Source organism: Morone saxatilis, unplaced genomic scaffold (genome assembly GCF_004916995.1).
Source record: "Morone saxatilis isolate NCDOM2014 unplaced genomic scaffold, NCSU_SB_2.0 Contig23, whole genome shotgun sequence".
NCBI classification, from domain to species: Eukaryota; Metazoa; Chordata; class Actinopteri; family Moronidae; genus Morone; species Morone saxatilis.
Window position 1 is genome coordinate 10349317 of NW_023339796.1, and position 18603 is coordinate 10367919.

Consider the following 18603-nt stretch of genomic DNA (forward strand, 5'->3'; position numbering starts at 1 on the left):
GAGTAGTGTTTGATCGAGCAGCTGCTGGTTTGTCTGATCAAAACGAGCTTGGATGTCGGTAGAAAGCTGCAAGCTGTAAAGTCGGTGGATATTTTCTCCCTTTCCGCTGCCAGAGTTTCAGACGCGCACACATTAAAAGTTGATTGTAAGGCGCTGTTAAACAGATGGGATAACAGAGATGCAGCGGTTTTTGCAGCCCTTGCACCCGAATCGCCATTAAGTAAATGGATGATTTCCTAAAATATAAGCCAGTTGAATGATATAATCCTTTTTTATCTTGTGGATATGGAGTGGTAGGAATCTGCAACTTTTGGGGAATTCTTGGCGCTCGAAAAGCCAGTGAGTGGATTGAAGGTGGATCTTTTTCTTTCGTTTAGCTCCACTTCACATTTTTCTTTACTAGAAGTCGTCCTGTAGTAAAACACTCTAAAAAAAAAAAGCCCGGCGGTCTCCTCCATCTCTTTTGTAGAATGGCTCGGTTTGGAGACGAGTCCGCTCCCAGCACCGTGGACTCCGGGGATGGAGACATGGAGCGCGGCGGGGACGGGCAGGACGCGGCGGCGGCGGGACTGACCGCTTCCATGAAACAAGCCAAGGCGCAGCGGGCCCGGACCATGGCTCTGTACAACCCCGTCCCCCACCGGCAGAACTGCCTCACCGTCAACAGGTCACTCTTCATCTTCGCAGAGGACAACATCATAAGGAAATACGCAAGGCGAATCATTGAATGGCCATATCCTTGTGTTTAAAGTTGTGTTTGTGTTTGTTACAGTTTGTTATGGAGACAGTGCTACAGTAGGCTGGTGTCAGGTCAGCACCATGGACAGCTACAGGCTGCATGTGAACAGCAGCAGAAAAACTCCCATTCACTCCTGAATGTGTAAACTGTGCCAAAAAGTGCAGTTTCTAAAGTACAATGTCAGTACTGTCTCTGTGTCTTGCATGAATTATCATCATTTTCATGCTCCTCCACATACGAGAGCTACCTTGCATCCTCTTTGTTCAGTGTATGCTTATCTGCATAACCTCCTCCATAATTTCCTGCTATTAAGTTAAATCACCAGATTGAAAATGAGCTCTTTTAATGAGTTCTCCCCTCTGGACAGCTGAATTGAACCTTTTCATGTTTCTGCTAAGTAACTCGCCCTGATTTTATTCATCGGTGGGCTCCATGTGCTCCACTGCTGGCAGAAGACAGAAAGTTAGCATGTGGTGATCATTAAGAAGCAGCTCTGCTCACTGTGGGGGTGGCATGTAGGCACATCTCTGCTGCCTTAGTGCTCATTGGAATATGAACCTGGCCATGAGTAGGTGTCAGTTCAAATCCACCAGGCAGCGTTTTCTCTGCTTCCTGCTGCATAGCATCGGCCAGCAGTGTCTTTCTCCTGACCTTCTATAGGTCTAACAAAGATTATCGTGGGGAAGTTATTTTTCCAGCAACCGCAGCCAATGCATGCAATGTGACCACAGAGTGCAGGCAATATGTATGCACAATCACATTTGTTAATTACAGGACAAACATAAGAATCCATTACTGCTGCTTTTGGTGTTTACTTAAATCTATTTTTTTATTTACCTTAATTGTGTTTAAAGTGATTTCCCTGATAAATCATGTACATATTTAGACATTTTGATAGCATAATCGGTTCAAAAACATAACTCAGTTGCCATATCTACCCACTGCTCCTCCTGTCTTACACCCCCTTCAGTGCAGCGTGCCAGTCTCCCACTGTTACCTAACCACAGGCTCTGTGTGGTGTGTGGGAGTGGGGCTAGTGGTCAAGACTAGCTGGCCACCGGCAGCACGGTAATGTGACTGTCGGTATTGCAGAGGTATGTGGGAGAGAGCTGGCCAGTAGTACTGTGGTGGATCGTGGGCTGTAAAAGCAGCACATGTCAGAGTATTGACTGGGTGAGACCCAGATTTTTGCACATAGCGTCCAAGTTCTGAGATTGCAAGTGAAAAACAGATTCATATGAATTCATAGCAATGGTATATCTCTTTGATTGTACATTCCTGCACAAACACATTGGAGTTGTACCTTTACTCACAAGTTTGGTTTTAATGTAGGTCTCTGTGCCATGGAATTCATTTAAAGGACGAGAGCTCCTGCAAGTTATATTAAATTATGAGTACTAGAGCTGCAACAATTAGGCGATGAATCAATTAGTCGATCAACAGAAAATTCTATTGTAACTACTTTGATAATGGATTAATGGCTTTGAGTCATTTAAAAAAAAAAAAAAAAGCCCACATTCTCTGAATGAGGATTTGCTGTTTTTCTTTGTTTTATAGTTTTGTAAACTGAATATCTTTTGAGTTTTGACATAACAAGATATTCCACAGTGTCACCTTGGAGTCTGGGAAAATAGGGTGTATATTTTTTTTGTTGTTGCAAATGATAGACTAATGTACAAAGTTATCGAAAATAATCAATGAAAAATAACCATTATTTGCAACCCTAGTGTATACTTCATATCACTGCTGACCATTTGTAAATGTGAGCTGTACAGTTCCCCCTTCCTGACAGCCATTGGCTTCCATTCATTTGCATAAACATGAAGACCTCCTAAAGCTTCCTTTTGTTATATAATCAATCACTCTCCATAAATTACTGTCAAAGTTACATTAAGAATGTGACTTTGACAAAATAAATGTAGACTTAATGTTGACTGGTGGATTGCACATCTCAGGAGAGTTTTCATATATCGATGCAGATAGAATCCATCAGTTGATTGATTTGAGTGAAAATTAATCTGTAATAATGTGGTAATCAGTTAATTGTCAAACATCCCCTTATTCCAGCTTCTCAGTTGTTATAATTTGCCGATTTTCTTTGTCTTTAGTGATTTTAAACAGATTCTCTTTAGGTTTTGGACTGTTGGTCGGACAAAACAAACATTTTAAAGATTCCAGCATGGCTTGAGGACAGAACGTTTGAGGGATTTTGCACTTTTTCCCAGCTTCTTTAATCAAGAAAGTAATTGTCAGATGAATGAGTTATGAAAATATTCATCAGTTGCCACCCCTACTTTGATTCAGTTGTTACTCAGTTTTACATCATATTAATTTAAATGGTCAGTGTCAGTAAAAACCTAGGAACAATCGTAAAAAAATGAGAAGAAAGGGGAAGGGAAAGGGGAGCCCAGATAAACCCACCCTGTCATCCTAACCCATGTTTCAAGAGTGAGTCAATTGATTAGTTTTTTTTTCAATTCAATTCGGTACTAAAACAAATGTAAGTTAAAATGTCTAAAAAAACAACAGCACTGTATTCAAAATGGTTAACTGTGTTTGATTTGTCCTAAATGGTCTAAAACATGCATAATCTCTGGTATGCAAGGTAACAGGTACTAACAGAGTGGGCGAGATTTATTAAGTATTTCCCACTTTAGCTATTTTCAACTGCTTTCAATGGCAACAATATGGACTTGTCAATGTGAGTCAGTGTGGGTCCCAGAGGCCCCCATCATAGCACTCCTCTGTGAGTCAGTGACCCCATTTCTCTCAAGGCAGGAAAATTAATAACAAGAAGCAGCTGCCACATGGGAACTCCGAGGGACTCAAAGTCACAAGCACATACAAGGGTTGGGGCACATAGTCAGACTCCGTGCATGTTGGTTCACACACATGTAAGTACTGTACCTGGAGGTGGAGGGGACCACGCATGCACACACTCATACAGATGTTTGTGTGAGAAAGTGTGACAACACAAACCTTAAAGTGTCTACTTTGAGGTTTATGTTTTGAATCTGGAGTCACATTAAGAAATACAAATGTGTTTTAAAAAAAATTGACTGACAGATTTTGGATGGTGTATGATTTAGTGGCATCTAGCAGTGTAGTTGCAGATTTCAACCCCCTTGCCTCACTCTCCCACTCTAAGCATGTGGGAGTCATTATGGAAAATTCTGAAAAATCCTCATCTTAATTTCCCCCAAAGTATCATCAAATTGTGTGTTTTGTCTGTCTGTCCAAAACTCAAAGATATTCAGTTTATTATCACAGGAGACAGAGAAAAGAAGCAAATTAAAACATCTGGAACTTGAAAAATTACAGATGGTTGGTGATTATTTTTCTGCTTATCGAGTATAAGTTCAGTGTGTAACATTTAGAAACGTTATGTTGAACCACCATGTTTCTACAGTCGCCCAGAAAGGACAAACCAAACACTGGCCAAGAGCCACGTTTTTCATGCATTTCACAGCCACCATAGTTTCTCCTTCAGGCTTGAAAAGGGGGAAGGTGAAACAAGGGACTGTACACTTCTAGATGCTAAATCCTTCACCTTTTAATCGACTCATCATTTCAGCTCTAAAATGTTTTATTGCAAGATTGCAGCTGTCATTACATTTGTTTAATATTTATTCACACATTCATTATGAAACAGAGCACGTGTGTTTGCAATTTAACTTTCAGTTTTCTTTTATTTCCACAGGCTCTTGCATTGTTTCGACAAGTTCTCAGCAGGTTTTGCATCCTGTAAAGACTGCAGCCAGTGATTATTTTCAGTTATTTTGTTTACAATTAGTCGAGTAATCGCTGTTTGTTTTGTCTGACCAACAGTCCAAAACTGATTTACAATTATCTAAAGCATAAGGAAGCAGGAAATATCCTTCAGAAAAAATTACTTACTAATTATTTATTTGCTATTTATTAATTGCTAATTGTTTGAGCATTACATCATTTATAGACCATGAAAATACTTCTAGAACCTGATATTTTTTTATGTTTATACTCAAGTTGAATATGAATTTCACAGGCTAAAACTTTGGCTTCTTTTCTTTAGTAGCAAAGAGATAAACTGACACACTGTGGTCTGCAGTGAAAGGAGTTATGACAACTGTTTGCTGTAGTTTGTGTAGTTAAGGCCAAGGTGACTTCACTGTGCTCCCTCTCTCTTTCTCTTTCTCTCTCTCTCCCTTCCTAACCTGCTCTTTTTCCCCCTCATGAAAAGCACTTTTAAAAGCAGGTTGCCATGGATACTGCAATCTCTCTAACAGATTGCTTCCAATACAAGAGAATATGAACCATGCCATAATTCATCTATCATTTAATCATCCATCCATCTATGTTTTTCTCTCTTTCCACTGAACCACGTACATGTATATTTGTTGAATTTAAAACCAATACTGTATATGAAGAATAACACTAATAGTTGCTGCTGCATTTTTAAGCTTCTTTAATACAGAATATGATGTTTTCTTTAGTATCGTATAATAGGACTTGTTTGTGTAATGATAAACAGTATACTGTCATATTCCTGTAGTAGCTGAGCTACAAAGAATTATTTGATATAAGCTTTGGATGTTTTTCCATGTTTGCTGTACATCACTTTGTTTGTTGATACAGTTTTGTCCTTGAGTTGAGATAAAAGCAATTTCCTTAACTTTCTGGCCTTTACACCATTTGAGTACATGATCCTGGCCACCATCACCGCCAACTGTGTTGTCCTGGCCTTGGAGCAGCACCTCCCTGGAGAGGATAAAACCCCCATGGCAAAGAGACTGGTGAGGACAAAAATCTGTTTTCACATCCTCTACACATTGCCAGGATTGTGAGTGAGGTTATTGTGAGATGGAGAGGCAGGGATACAAAATACACCAGGGTTCATGAGAAGACCAAGTTGTTTTGTGCCTTAAAAAACAGTAATCACAAAAGGTTCACATCCAAAAAGGAAACCTCAATTTCAATTCAGGGTGCATACTTTGCTATTAGCATGTTGATCTGCTCAGAGCCCTGGATTTTAAGGTGATGGATAGTTTTGAACAGAAATTAGTGCTGCACAATTAATCAAAATATTATTGAAATTGTGATATAGCCAAGTGTAATATCCAAATCGTAGAACTTTTTTTTTTTTTAATGTGTGACAAAACAATAAAGTAATGCAATGCTGCAGGGATTCCCTGGTCTACATCTCCAGATGTAAGAAAACATTGTTTGTGTGGTACAGACCTCAACAACTGTCACAACATCGTCATTTTAATTGTTTTTTTTTTTTCAGTGAAAATGTAATATCAAATAATTAAAAATGATCATTCCTCAACTTAATTGTGAACCATATTGCAATCATAATATTTGTCTAAATATTCACAATATTATATTTTTACCATGTCGTGCAGCCCTAACAGAAATGTTTTCTTGGCCTTAACTACACAAACTACAGCAAACAGTTGTCATAATGTCATGGAAACATGAGGACAAATGCCACATACACATTTACCTTCGGTACAGGAAAGTAACCAAGTAAATTTAATCCCATGCTGCCCAGTGTTTAGGATTCATACTGGTTCATACTCCACTAAATTTATCTGACAGCTGGAGTTACTAGCTACTACTATTGAGATTAAGATTATATATACGGTATGTAAAACACATGATCAGATTGTTAAAATTAGCTCCACATTGACAACATTGAAATGCTGCTTATATGTACACATTAATAAATATAATGATATAATAATAATAATAATATAATAAATGTATATAATAAATGTAACACTCATAATGAGTACTTTTGATACTCTGTACTTGTTGTTTATTTTGCTGTTAATACTTTTACTTTTTACTCTAAGCTGCTTAGATCGGCTACACGAATATAAATGTTTAAACTTTTGTCAATATGGATATGTTACCCATTGTTAGATAGTATAGATTCTCTGCAATCCAATCATTCATTTTACGTAAACTATGTGCACCAAAGTATTAAATGTTCAAATGAATGATTCCTAATTGACTGTTATTTGATTGTCTAATATTAAGTAATATCCGTACTGGTTTGAATAAACAGTTTCCCTTGTTTCTTTGCTGAACAGGTTGAGTTCAGTTCATTTTATGTGTGAAGCCTGTGTATACACATCAAACTCAGCCAGTTATAGTTTTGACATTGTTCACGACTGTAGTGTGTTTAGTTTGATTAGTTTGTTCATTAACTCAACTCAGACTTGAACTGTTTCTCGTACATTATTTCAGGAAAAGACGGAGCCGTACTTCATCGGGATCTTCTGTTTCGAGGCGGGGATCAAACTTGTGGCACTCGGTTTTGTTTTCCATAAAGGCTCCTACCTGAGGAACGGCTGGAACGTCATGGACTTCATAGTCGTGCTCAGTGGGTGAGTGACATCAGTTGGTCACCATAACAACCTGAATTTAACAAAGTGAGAAATGTTTGTTTTAAACATTGTCGACAGATTTCCAAGTTACTACTTGCCAAGCATACTGGTGAAATGTGTTTTTGGAAGAGGAACAAATATCAGTTCTCTGTAACTAACCAACTTTTTGACTGTCAAATCAGAGCAGACTTTTTGACTATAGATTGGCAATAGTCAATACAGCCCGATATCACAAATCTGCCTCATGGGGCTTTACAGTCTGAACAGCTTACAAATACAACAGCAAAATTTCAGACAGACGTTGCTGCGTGCACAGAATAGATAAATGTAACATTGCAGTATGGACAGTATCAGGATGACAAACTTATAAATAACTATAGTGTCTAAACTTCTTGCACAGCCTTCCTCCTGTTTTTCTTCTGTCTGGACACTTAATGGATCCTCTTATAAGCAGTCGTAGCTGGGAAAAGCACTGGTGTGACTAATAACATTAACAATGGCTCAGTTCCATCAAGCGCCCATGTAAGCCCTTCCAGTGAGCCAGTATGCACAATAGCAGAGCCTAGAGCTGGCTCACCTAAATGGAGTACAGACATCGTTAACATTAATAATTACACCTGTACTATTCTTATTATAGCAGGTGAAAATGTCTCCTGTGAAAATGGTCTGTTAGACTACTGTGGATTAAAGTGTGACTTTGCTGTTATTATTAAGGATGTTACAAACTGTGTGTGTTTTGATTGCTAGACCTCTAATAGTTGCAGAGGGAAGAATTGTAATCCTCATCACTGCCTAGCTACACTGCATGGCTACGTTTTAGCAAGCTTTTATGTTGGAGTTGTGTGAGGTGGAGACAGACTACTATAGCAACTTTACAGTCACTACCTTTATCAAACCCACAACCACAGCAGATTACGTTACATCTGGTCCATCTTTGAAGAAACTGGAGAAAAAGAGTAATTCTACTAGCTTAAATAATGTATTTTCTCATATATGGTTTCTTTTATTTGTCCCTCAGAAAAACTGATACAACAGTATTTCTGTCCTTATTCTGAGCTACATTGGTAGTATTGATGATAAAACAGTGATTATTTTGCCAGCATTTAACAACCTCTCCCAATAGTCTTAGATGCAGGCAACAGCCTGAGAGAATATATTGAGCGCTGGGATGGAGTTTGGCTTTCTGTACAAGAGCAGATGATTAGTGAGTAAGTGTTTCTCTAATGTATTGCTGTATTCGCATATGGCCAGTAACGTATTGCCATATGTTGTGATTATATGTCTGATAAAAGTAGCTACTGTATGTCTGACTGAAGACAACAGCTAGTTAGCAGTGTTCATACGTTATGTGGTTATTGCTGTTATATATCTCTGAATATCTGATTTTAACTTTACATAATTTTTTGTGCTCCAGTCTTTAAGCAACAGTTAGCTCTGACCGCTAACAAGCTAAGTAGAAGGTAATATTTCCGTTGGAGGCAAGCCTTTCATAAAATATGTCTTTTTATGTCTTGACTTGATTAATGAGTCAAATAATGAAGATAAATATACCCCACACTTGAAACTGTAAACACATATCTAAACATAATCATCATCATAACCATTTATAAGCTCTTACAAACTTTACAAATAAGATGTTGAGGTGTTAAAGAAAAGTTATTCCGTCTGTTTTTGCATTTAAATCAGGAGAAACTTAATTTTTGAATGAGCAAATATATTTGATATATTGATATATTGATATGTGCACAATGACGATGAGAAAGTCTTTGGCCATTAGACCCCATCGTGACGTCCTGTGGTGTTGGTGGTGTTGTTGAAGCCGTGATTAGTATAGGAAACCCCCTGGTGGTGTCTAGACACTGGTGGTGGTGGTGGGGAAGGAAAGAAGAGAATGCAGAAGATCTGGATGTGATGAGAGGGTGGACTTGTGATGAGCTCAACCTGGGCAACGATATGATGAACTGGATGTGAACGGGGTGGAGGAGGGTCGGGTCAGCTGAAAGCAGCAAAGAAGAGAACAGATTTAAAGTTTGACAGCAGCAACATGATTGCCTGGAGGAGATTGTGGTTAAGTCTGATTAGAAAGCAGAGTGAGAGAGTTGTGAATGAATGAGGCTTAATGAGAAGGTCTTCCTGCTTGAACTTAAGCTGAGCTTCATTTGAGCATTCAATCCAAAGTCCATTCTTTCCTACTAAGGATATAAATATGATTTAATTTAAAAAAAAGGTTCAGTAATTTCCTAAAGCATTCCTAGCATTGCTCAAACACGAGTAAATAGTAAATTTGTTGGGTGCTTTTTTTTCAGCCATGGATTAAAACATCATCAAGTGCAGTGGTTGTCAACCTCTCAGAGTTGTGACCCCCCAGAATAATTAGGTTGGTGTTTGCAACCTTTACAACTCTACTGTGCTATAATGTGTAACATATGAAACCTACCAAACTCACACAGAAATACGACAAACAATTGCTTTGCCCACAGACAGAACAACAACTAATTTGTGTTTTTAGATTTATTGAAATAACAGCACCGTCACAGTCAATTGTCCACTCGCTGCTTTAGACCTAAAAGCACAATAATAGATTAGATTATCATATTATTGAGGTAACTGGGCCCTTTAACGTGTATAAAAACAGAGTATATAGCCTGTAGATTACTGTGTTTTTGAGTCCCCTGTGTTAAATGTCATTAAAGGGATAGCCACTGACAGCTGCTTCCCGTCTCTCATTCTTTTTGCCACAATATGTTATTTTATTTTATTCTCTACAACCACTTGGCGACCCACAGACATGATCTTCCCCAGGTTGAGAACCACTGCTTTAGTGAGTATTTCCAACAGCAGGATGGTGTACATGTGATCAATTCAAAATCAACTACAGTGCCCATGTTCATAGTAATGAAGGAACATGTCACCTCACGAAGTGCAGCTCATTGATCAGCTGTATCAGGTTTTGGCTACACTCACAAATACTTGTTAGGATCAATAAATTGTTGATTTTGGTCTTTTGATGTGATTTATTTACAATAAACATTTGGAGTATTTCTGGCCTCACCTGAACTATCTCACACTACTCATATTAGAAATATAAGATACAAGATCTAAGTAGCCTTTTAATATTAAAATGCTGAATGTTAAGTCTGACAGAGTGGGTTCGTGTGTGTGTGTGTTTAGAGATATGCCTCCAGCTGCTCTCTTTTAATTTTGAATTTGGTTGAACTCCATGATGAATTACAAACTTCACTGATTGTATGAGAGAGTGAAAGAAAGTTTTAAATTAATGCTCAGCAACTGATTCTGCAATTAATTTTGACAGAATTCATTTTTACTTCACTGGGCTGTGGCTGGTGAACCAAAAGATTAATTTCAAGACACTGATTGTCAAGTTATGTTGGTGCATTCATGCATGTGACGCTGCTTGTGTCAACATTTATCAATATTGTTGCCATGCATGCTTGTACTGCATTTTAAAGGCTTCTAATCCCTACATTCTCTACCTGGTGTCTGACACATGCTAAGCTAAATCTGACTGTATAGGCAGGTCTTGTTGATATGTTGATATGGGTTTTCTCTATACGTCTTTATGCATTTAAACACCACAAACATCCACAGGAAAACACATAAATGCAGGAAAATGTGTGTTTCCATGGCACAGTCAGGCTCTGCAGTCAGCAATAGGTGGGTGGATAAGTGGATTGGCAGTTGTGTCTAAAACCTGCTTCGGTTCGCCCCCAGGACCTCTGTGAATTAAATGTGAATGCAGCGCTGGAGATGTTATGCAAAAGCATAGAAAGAATGGATGGATGGTAAAGAGAAAGAGAGAAGAAAGCAGAGGGAAAACAAGGGGGAGGAAGGAGATGGGGAGATAGACCCAAGAAAAAAAACATAATGAGGAGTGTTAATTTGTTCCCTTTAAGACTGGGGTTTAGTGAATTAATTGTGCAGGAGTTAAGCATTGTTACCACTCATATGCTCTCTATGGCTAAGTGTAAAGTATGCAACATTCAAGGAAGATGCTGTTGCTGTTGGCGTGTTGACATCTCATTTCAACCTGACACCCACATCTTTATTTTTCTCAGTATCTCTTATTTTTCTGCCTGTCTTTCTATCTTGCTGTCTCTCTCTCTGGCTCTTACATAAAAGGCACATCAGCATCACGTTTACAGACCAGTTAGCGCTGGCCTAAAGAGCTCCACAACTGTGTTGTTGACAGATTTCTGCAAAATGTACTAGGTTAAAGTGTTCAGTTGGTTTTAATAATCTGTTCTGAACAGTTGTTGCTCAAACAGCACTGGTTGCTTTGGTGGGATACTTTGAAATCGTCTCATTAGGCATCCGTCAAAGTTTGCAATGACACATTTTGCTTTTAGTTTCTCAATAAATGGCTTCTTAGCCAAAAGAAGCAAAGCGCTGTTTGGTACAAAGTAACAGCTCATTATTCACAAGCCTTTGACTAATTGTGGATTTAAAACAGTTTTCCCACACATGGAGTCAGTGAGATGATCTTCTCCAAGTGTGCGGGACAATCTGTGACTTAAATCTTAAAGTACTCGACTCCTTCAATGATGTAAAAATGCAAAGGCTTTATTATTACATATAAATTAGCAAACAAGCTTTTAATTTGTAGTTTCCTTTTGCACATAAAAGGCAACAGTGGTCAGCTTAAATAAATAGAAAGTTATAACTTAAATGCAGATTCAAACATCTACATAAAAAAAACTACACCTGCAGCACAGTACTGTCTGCCCCATATACTCAATATGTTTCAGTTATTCTTTAAACAAAATATGGATAAATAAATAAATACACTGCTTGTATGTTTTAATACTCTTTAATTCTGCTGTGAACACTTGTCACCACTAGACGTTCACAGCGTTTGTCTCTTACCGGCGAACACATCAAGCCCACAAAAAGTGAGTGTTACTAAAAATAGAGATTTGGCGTAGGATGTCACTTGAAGGCCAGTGGTGCAAGTTGTGTAACAGTTTGATGGAGTTCAGGAAGCTCAGAGCGAGCTGTGCTGTGGACCCAATTAAATAATTATTTTAACTGATTAATCTTTTGGTCTATAAAATAGTGAAATATGTCCAAAAATAACAAATCTAACATAACAAACATATTTTTGTAATATTGATTTTGTTTGGTAATTAATAAGTCATTTAACAAAAGAAGATTTATCTATTACATTAAAAATGTTTATACTATTAATTTAGACAAGGAGTCTGCATACAAGATGGGAGAAACAACAAAGCTTTAAAAACTCACTGTACACTATCTGCTCAGCACAGCAGACAGACAAAGTTAGCTCATGGACACAGTGGACCATTTAGCCACTGAAGAGCCACATAATTCCCTTAGGAGATGATACAGACCAAAAATAGAGCAAAAAGAGTTAATATATTGGACTTAAATGAATCAGATTGCCAGAAACACAACTCCAACTGAATGATAATGTTTCTCCATAACTGCTGGATGTGTAAATAAGCAACTGTTTGCTTCTGGTATATGACATCATTGACAGGTGACTGGTGAAACGAACCATTACCTGAATTTCTCTTTTTAAACATTGTTGGAAACTTTTGTTATAATGTGTGTGTATATATATATATATAACAACAAAATATATAACATAGATATAGCATATATTGTTTCTTTAAAGGCTCAAGCCTGATTCACCTCTGACCACTGGTCAAGTGTGGTCAGAAGTGTGGTTTGTTGCACCTGGAATCACAACTGACAGGGAAGTTACTCTTAAATGTGGAATTTCAGTGGTTTTTATAGAGTCAGCGGCTGAAGTTTAGCTCCTCTAATACAACTGAAATCATGTCACTTACAGTATAAAATGCACAAAGTCGTCAGTGTACTTTCTGCAGCCCACAGATCATCTTGTCCCATTCCAGCCACAGCTGGTAACTGATGACCTGGTTTCCTGCCACCTATCTGACACATTTTCTGGTTTCACATATGCTGCTCTCCTCTCTCTCTTTCCCTATCTCTCAAACACACACACACACACTGTGACTCTATCTCACTCTGGTGGCACAGTACAAGTAAGTCAGACTTAAAAGAAAACACACATGTGTCATATAGGCCGGTTGGGAATAAAATCGAGGCCACTGGGCCAGCGCTGGCGGCATTCATTCTATTTCATATTAATGAATTGCTAGAAGCGAATCTGCTGGGACACCGAGCTCAATTAAAATCCTTAATCTGAGTGAAGAGTGTGTAGCAAAAAGAACCACAGCTAGAACAACTTACCCACAGACCAATTTAATTCACTGGGATTCCTAAAATGGTCAATTATATCCTGCGGCAAACAGATTGGCACAGGTGGACTTGATGCTTTGATTAGCAATAAAATGTCTCCCAAATGACTCGTCTGTGCTTGTTACTCCATTTATAAGACTGAAGGTGCCGATTTTTGCCAGCGATCCTGTTGCCCCCATGCAGTTAAAATAGTTATAAGTGCTCCCTCATCAGACTTAACTGGAATTGATCCCCAGCGGTGCCTGCACACACACCCCTATGTGTTTGTCACTGTCATCAACCCATCATGTATGAAGGATATCAGCTTTCCCTCGTCGCCCCATGTCTGCTGTCCCTCTTACAGTGTGACACTTTGCTAAAATTGTTGCTCTTTAGACAGGATGAATAATACAACTAGGTGGGAGTTGGGAGTGATTCATTAGCCATCTGGCACAAAGACAGACACACAGGATTGAGAAAAGACTACTCTTATGTGTCTGTCTTTGCACACCAAAACCATTTTCATCTGTATCATTTAATGTGTATAAATGGCCAGATTCATCTATTAGGGGGCCTTGGGGCAAATACTTGCCTTCCACTCCAGCACCCATCTTCTGTGTGTCGTGTATGTACAGTGTCGCCTCCAAGTTCCCATCAAGTACAGTGCACACAGCATTACATGGAAATTTTGTTAAACCTTGTAATGGGTTTACAGATAGCTGGTGACAGATACTTTGGGGTACTGCAGGGGGAGGATTGTTTTTTGATTGTTTTGTTCATGCATAATTCCTGAAATATATTCTATAATAAGTTCAATAAAAAATGTAAATGTACATTTGATAAACCACATTTTATATACATTTTCAATGCAATTATAAACTGCTAACTGTCAAATAACCTTGAAGAAGAAGAAGAAATTAAACTTCTTGCAGTTACTGAGTTCACTATGTGGGTTCATTGTACAGTTTTGAATATAATATGAAATATCTGTCACTTAGTCAGGGGTCATTAGGGACCACTGGTCTAGGGTATGGCTCCAGGGCAGATTAGTAATCCAGGCTAAAATAGTCTGTATGTGGCACATGATTGGCATTGCATTAGACCTGTCACACTGCACATCTCAAACCTTAAAACATGAGGCTTGCAAATGTGTTTCCAACCATGTCAGTGACTTACAAAACTAATTCAGGAAGTAAGATCATGGTTTTGTCAGCTTCATGTGCATTATTCTGTGTATTATTCCAGGCGTTTTAAAGGACGGCTGCATTGGTCTTAACTCTATTTTTGCTCTCATAATTGAACTGAACAAACAATAGCTTACAGTCCCAGGTGAGTTTTCTTCGGGAAAACATACACCCAGCCATTTATTCTATGACTAATAGTGAATAAATGTCTTTTTTTAATGTAATCCCAAACCAACAGAGCACTATTAATTTTGCCATTACACGCAAGGTTTATGTTTTTTCCAGATTTAATTTGAAGTCATTAATTTGTTGATGCACTGGGTTGATGTTGAGTCAACTGCACATTTATCGTATGTAGAGCTGTGCTGAAATGGTGAGCAACGTGATACTGCTGATTACTGTAGTTTGTGGTGGTGTTCTTAGTGTAGGTGGAGGTGTGTGGGAGAGGCTGCATTCTGTGCATGTAATGAATTCATCCTCTCCAGAGCCAGTTTGGTACAATACTGTGCAACAGTGCTTCACTTAAAGAGCCAAAGAGGAAGAGATTAGCCTCTCAGTATGCACATTAACTTGCTACTGTATTGTTAGTGTTGAATCTGTAGAGGGGTGTGTGAGTGTGTGTAGCTGTCCATTGTGTTTTAGTGTCTTTTTACTGTACTGAAAGCCCTGATAAAGCGATGATATGAGTATTAGTGTTTCTTTATGCCAAGTTAATTTTATTTTCTGTGCTGGCAAAATACAGTATAACAATTCATACAGGAGATTGTTTCACAATCATTTAAAAGGAACTGAAAATAAACTTATTGTTGATATAACAAGAGTGGGAGTTTACATCTATGCTAGCAGCTGAGTGCTAGTTCAGTGTGTAACATTTAGGAGGATCTATTGGCAAAAGTGAAATATGATATTCATAGGTATGTTTGATTAGTGTATAATCACCTGAAAATAAGAATTGTGTTTTTGTTACCGTAGAATGAGCCTGATCTCTAAATTGGTCCGTTGGCGTTTCTTCACACGGACACTGTAGTTTCTCCCTCACTCTTGGAAAAGGGAGGGTGAAATGAGTGAGTTGCAATCTGCAACTACACTAAATAAAAGAAAATGCGAACATGTGTACAAATTTAGAGGCAATTACGATATAAGAACGTCTCTGTGGACCTATGCAGAGAAGGATGTTATGGGTAACCATAGGTCATAAAGCTGATTCACAGATCTCTACTAAGCATCATGTGGACTTTCAAGCAAGTCAATTGGTCGATTCAGCTCCTCTTGGGTGGTGGGTTCATCAAAATAAACCTAAAACTAAAAAGAATAAAAGATATGCTAATGTTTCTGAGTGGCCCGTGTGCAAGTGCGTGTGTTTATAGCCCAGAGAATAGCAATTCCAGCTTTAGTCAAAGTGGTGCTTTTAGCTAAATGCTAACATCAACATGTTAACATGCTCATAATAATAATAACAACAAATGCATCATGCTGATTTTTAGTTGTGATGTATACCATGTTCACCATCTTAGTTTAGCTTGTTAGCGAGCTAACATTTGCCAATTAGTGCTAAGCGCAAAGAGCAGTCTTAATGTGGAGGCAAAGGTTTAGGTCAGAGTTTCTTATGCTGAGATTCCTGATTTGCGGTTTTAATTGACACGGCAGTACGATGAGTGCTAGTCTTTTGCCTGTGTTGTAATGATCAGTTCTGAGTGGGAAAAAGTTCCTGTAATGTCAGAAGATAGTGATATGTAAAGTTGACCATCATCTACATAATTATAATAGGAAATATTGTTATTGTGAATAATACGAACTAGCATGTGGAGATCAAATAAAACAGGACCAAGAATTGAACCCTGCGGACCCCCATATGCAGTAATTTAAACCAATTTAGGGCTGCTCCCTCTAGTCTCACCCAATTTACAGATTTATCCAACAATATGTTGTGGTCCCAAAGAGGTTAGGTTCAGATTTGTCCAATCCTTTCAGGTAAACTGTGTGAGTAGGATGTTAGACACTGAAAGAGGACAAAATATTGGTTTGCATGATTACTGATCAGTCAGTAAATTTAGTCTCTGCAGGAAAACAATTTCTAAACTAAACAAAAGAAAATGGCCTCTCTCTGTGTGTGTAGGGATGATTCATGAGCTACCACAAGCAGACAGAATATTTGCTTTAATTTTGAGGGAGCCTCCACTGAATTGGTGTGCTCAAAGTGCAGCCTTGAAGGAGCTGTGCTGCTGCCTGCCTTTGTTCACTGTGTTTGGTTTGAAGGCTATTTCCACAGACTCCCACTCCTCTGCTCCCGCTCTGTCTCAGTGTCTCTCGCTGTGTCATCTCTCTGTCTGACTCACTCACTCACTCACTCACTCACTACATTTACATTCACGCTAAAACCCAATTACTGCTAATATCCACCCCAAAGTAATAGAGATTGTATCTTCACTAGTGCCGCAAAAATAAGACAAAGGCAAATAGAAAGACTTTGTTTGTTTGTCATGTCGATTCATTTAAATTAATTGGATTTGATATTCCACCGCCGCTAGCTGTGTTGTTGTTTGTCGTTACAACACTTCTTACACATTCACCGAATTTAAACATAAAAATAAAAACAGACACTGCCACAGTAATTTCAAACACTGACATATAATGTACAGTAGGTACAGTATTTTTATTAGGTTACAATCTGCTGCAATTTGCACTTAAATAATAAATAGGAAGTTGGAGAAATGTTTTCAAGGTAGTTGCTGGGTTCTGACTATTGCTTTAATGTTACTGAAATGTGTAAAGACTCAATAAGCAGTGCTTATGCAGTAATGCCTTTTTAATTTATTTCTTTTTTGCTTTTGCTTTTGGTACATCACAGGACATCACAGGAATGTGCATGCATGGCCTGATAGCTTATTGTCTTGACTTGTTCCTGAAGGCTGCAAATGTAAAACTAACGGCTGCGTTACAATATGGAGGTGTGGAGTTTGAAAGGTATGGCATTTACCAGATAGGCAGGGTCTAAGAAAAGAAGACAAGGGATGGGAATTGATAAGATTTTATTGATACCACTACCATTATTGATTCTGCTTTTTGGTCCAATCCTCTGTCGATTCCGGACTATTCTTATGGATTCCTGATCAATTTTCTGTGTGGGGAAAAAAAGGCCTACAGTTTTCAGGGTCACCGTTTTATTATCTCTGAGCCTGAACAAAGTGTAGAAAAATAGTAAAGTTATAGTTGTTTGTTTGTGTTGCAAGTTTCCAGCAGCATTGAAACATGAGTTTGATGTCATTGTTTTGCAATGCAACTCTCGGAAAACGTGCTGGCTTTGATAAAAGAAATTAATTAGCTCAGTGGCATTCAATTCAGATGGATCGGACAATTTGGAACCAGCTCTCCACTGCAACCAGTTCTCAATTCACATCCCTAAAGACAAGATTGTTGTATTATGGAAAATGATTTTTACCTTCAGAGTCCCTCAACGTTACAGAAGTCCAACACTTTTTTAAGACTTGGTGGTTCTATATTCACAGTTTCTGATGAGCTACTGTGCACCTCTTGGAAGCTGGCCTAAAGTACTGTCTGTTGTTTTTAAAGGGAATCAGAGACAATTATGACTTATATTGTCTGCTGTAATAAGCATATTTAGGGTGTTTTGATTTTATACATCAAGATCAGTTTACTTGTAATGGGGAGTACTATTCAGCCACCAAAAACGTATCTCCACCATTACTCATTGCTCAAATGAGTTATGGTGCTCAAGATGCTAGCTCACATTTCAGCGTGGAAATAAAATATACTACCTAAATCATGACTGACCATTTTTTATCTGCTACTACATCATATAGCTGCTCGCTCAGTCGTCCTGCACATATTGTATGCCGACCACGGTGGCATGGACAGTGAGCTTTTCATCCCATTGAACAGCACTTTCAGGTTTATCCGCAATAGTGAGAATGTGGCCTCACTCATTCACTCGTTCATTCGGCCTCTTTCCCTCCCACTGCTTTCAGGAGAGATTCTGCGTGGGCTCACACTTGAGTTTCTGCCATGTGCTTTCTACCCCCTGCTCTCTCTCTCTGTCTCTCTC

The 18603-nt window shown here is 38.4% G+C and overlaps 1 protein-coding gene across 1 annotated transcript in view; it reads left to right on the forward strand.

Moving 5' to 3' along the window:
- The first annotated feature begins 231 nt into the window (after positions 1-231).
- The window catches only part of cacna1eb (calcium channel, voltage-dependent, R type, alpha 1E subunit b), a 50761-nt gene continuing 32389 nt past the window's right edge, over positions 232-18603 (forward strand). The window contains exons 1-3 of the mRNA XM_035671360.1: positions 232-733; positions 5406-5511; positions 6974-7113. Of these exons, the coding sequence (XP_035527253.1) occupies positions 471-733; positions 5406-5511; positions 6974-7113 (509 nt within the window). The 5' untranslated portion in view covers positions 232-470. The remainder of the gene's footprint in view (positions 734-5405; positions 5512-6973; positions 7114-18603) is intronic.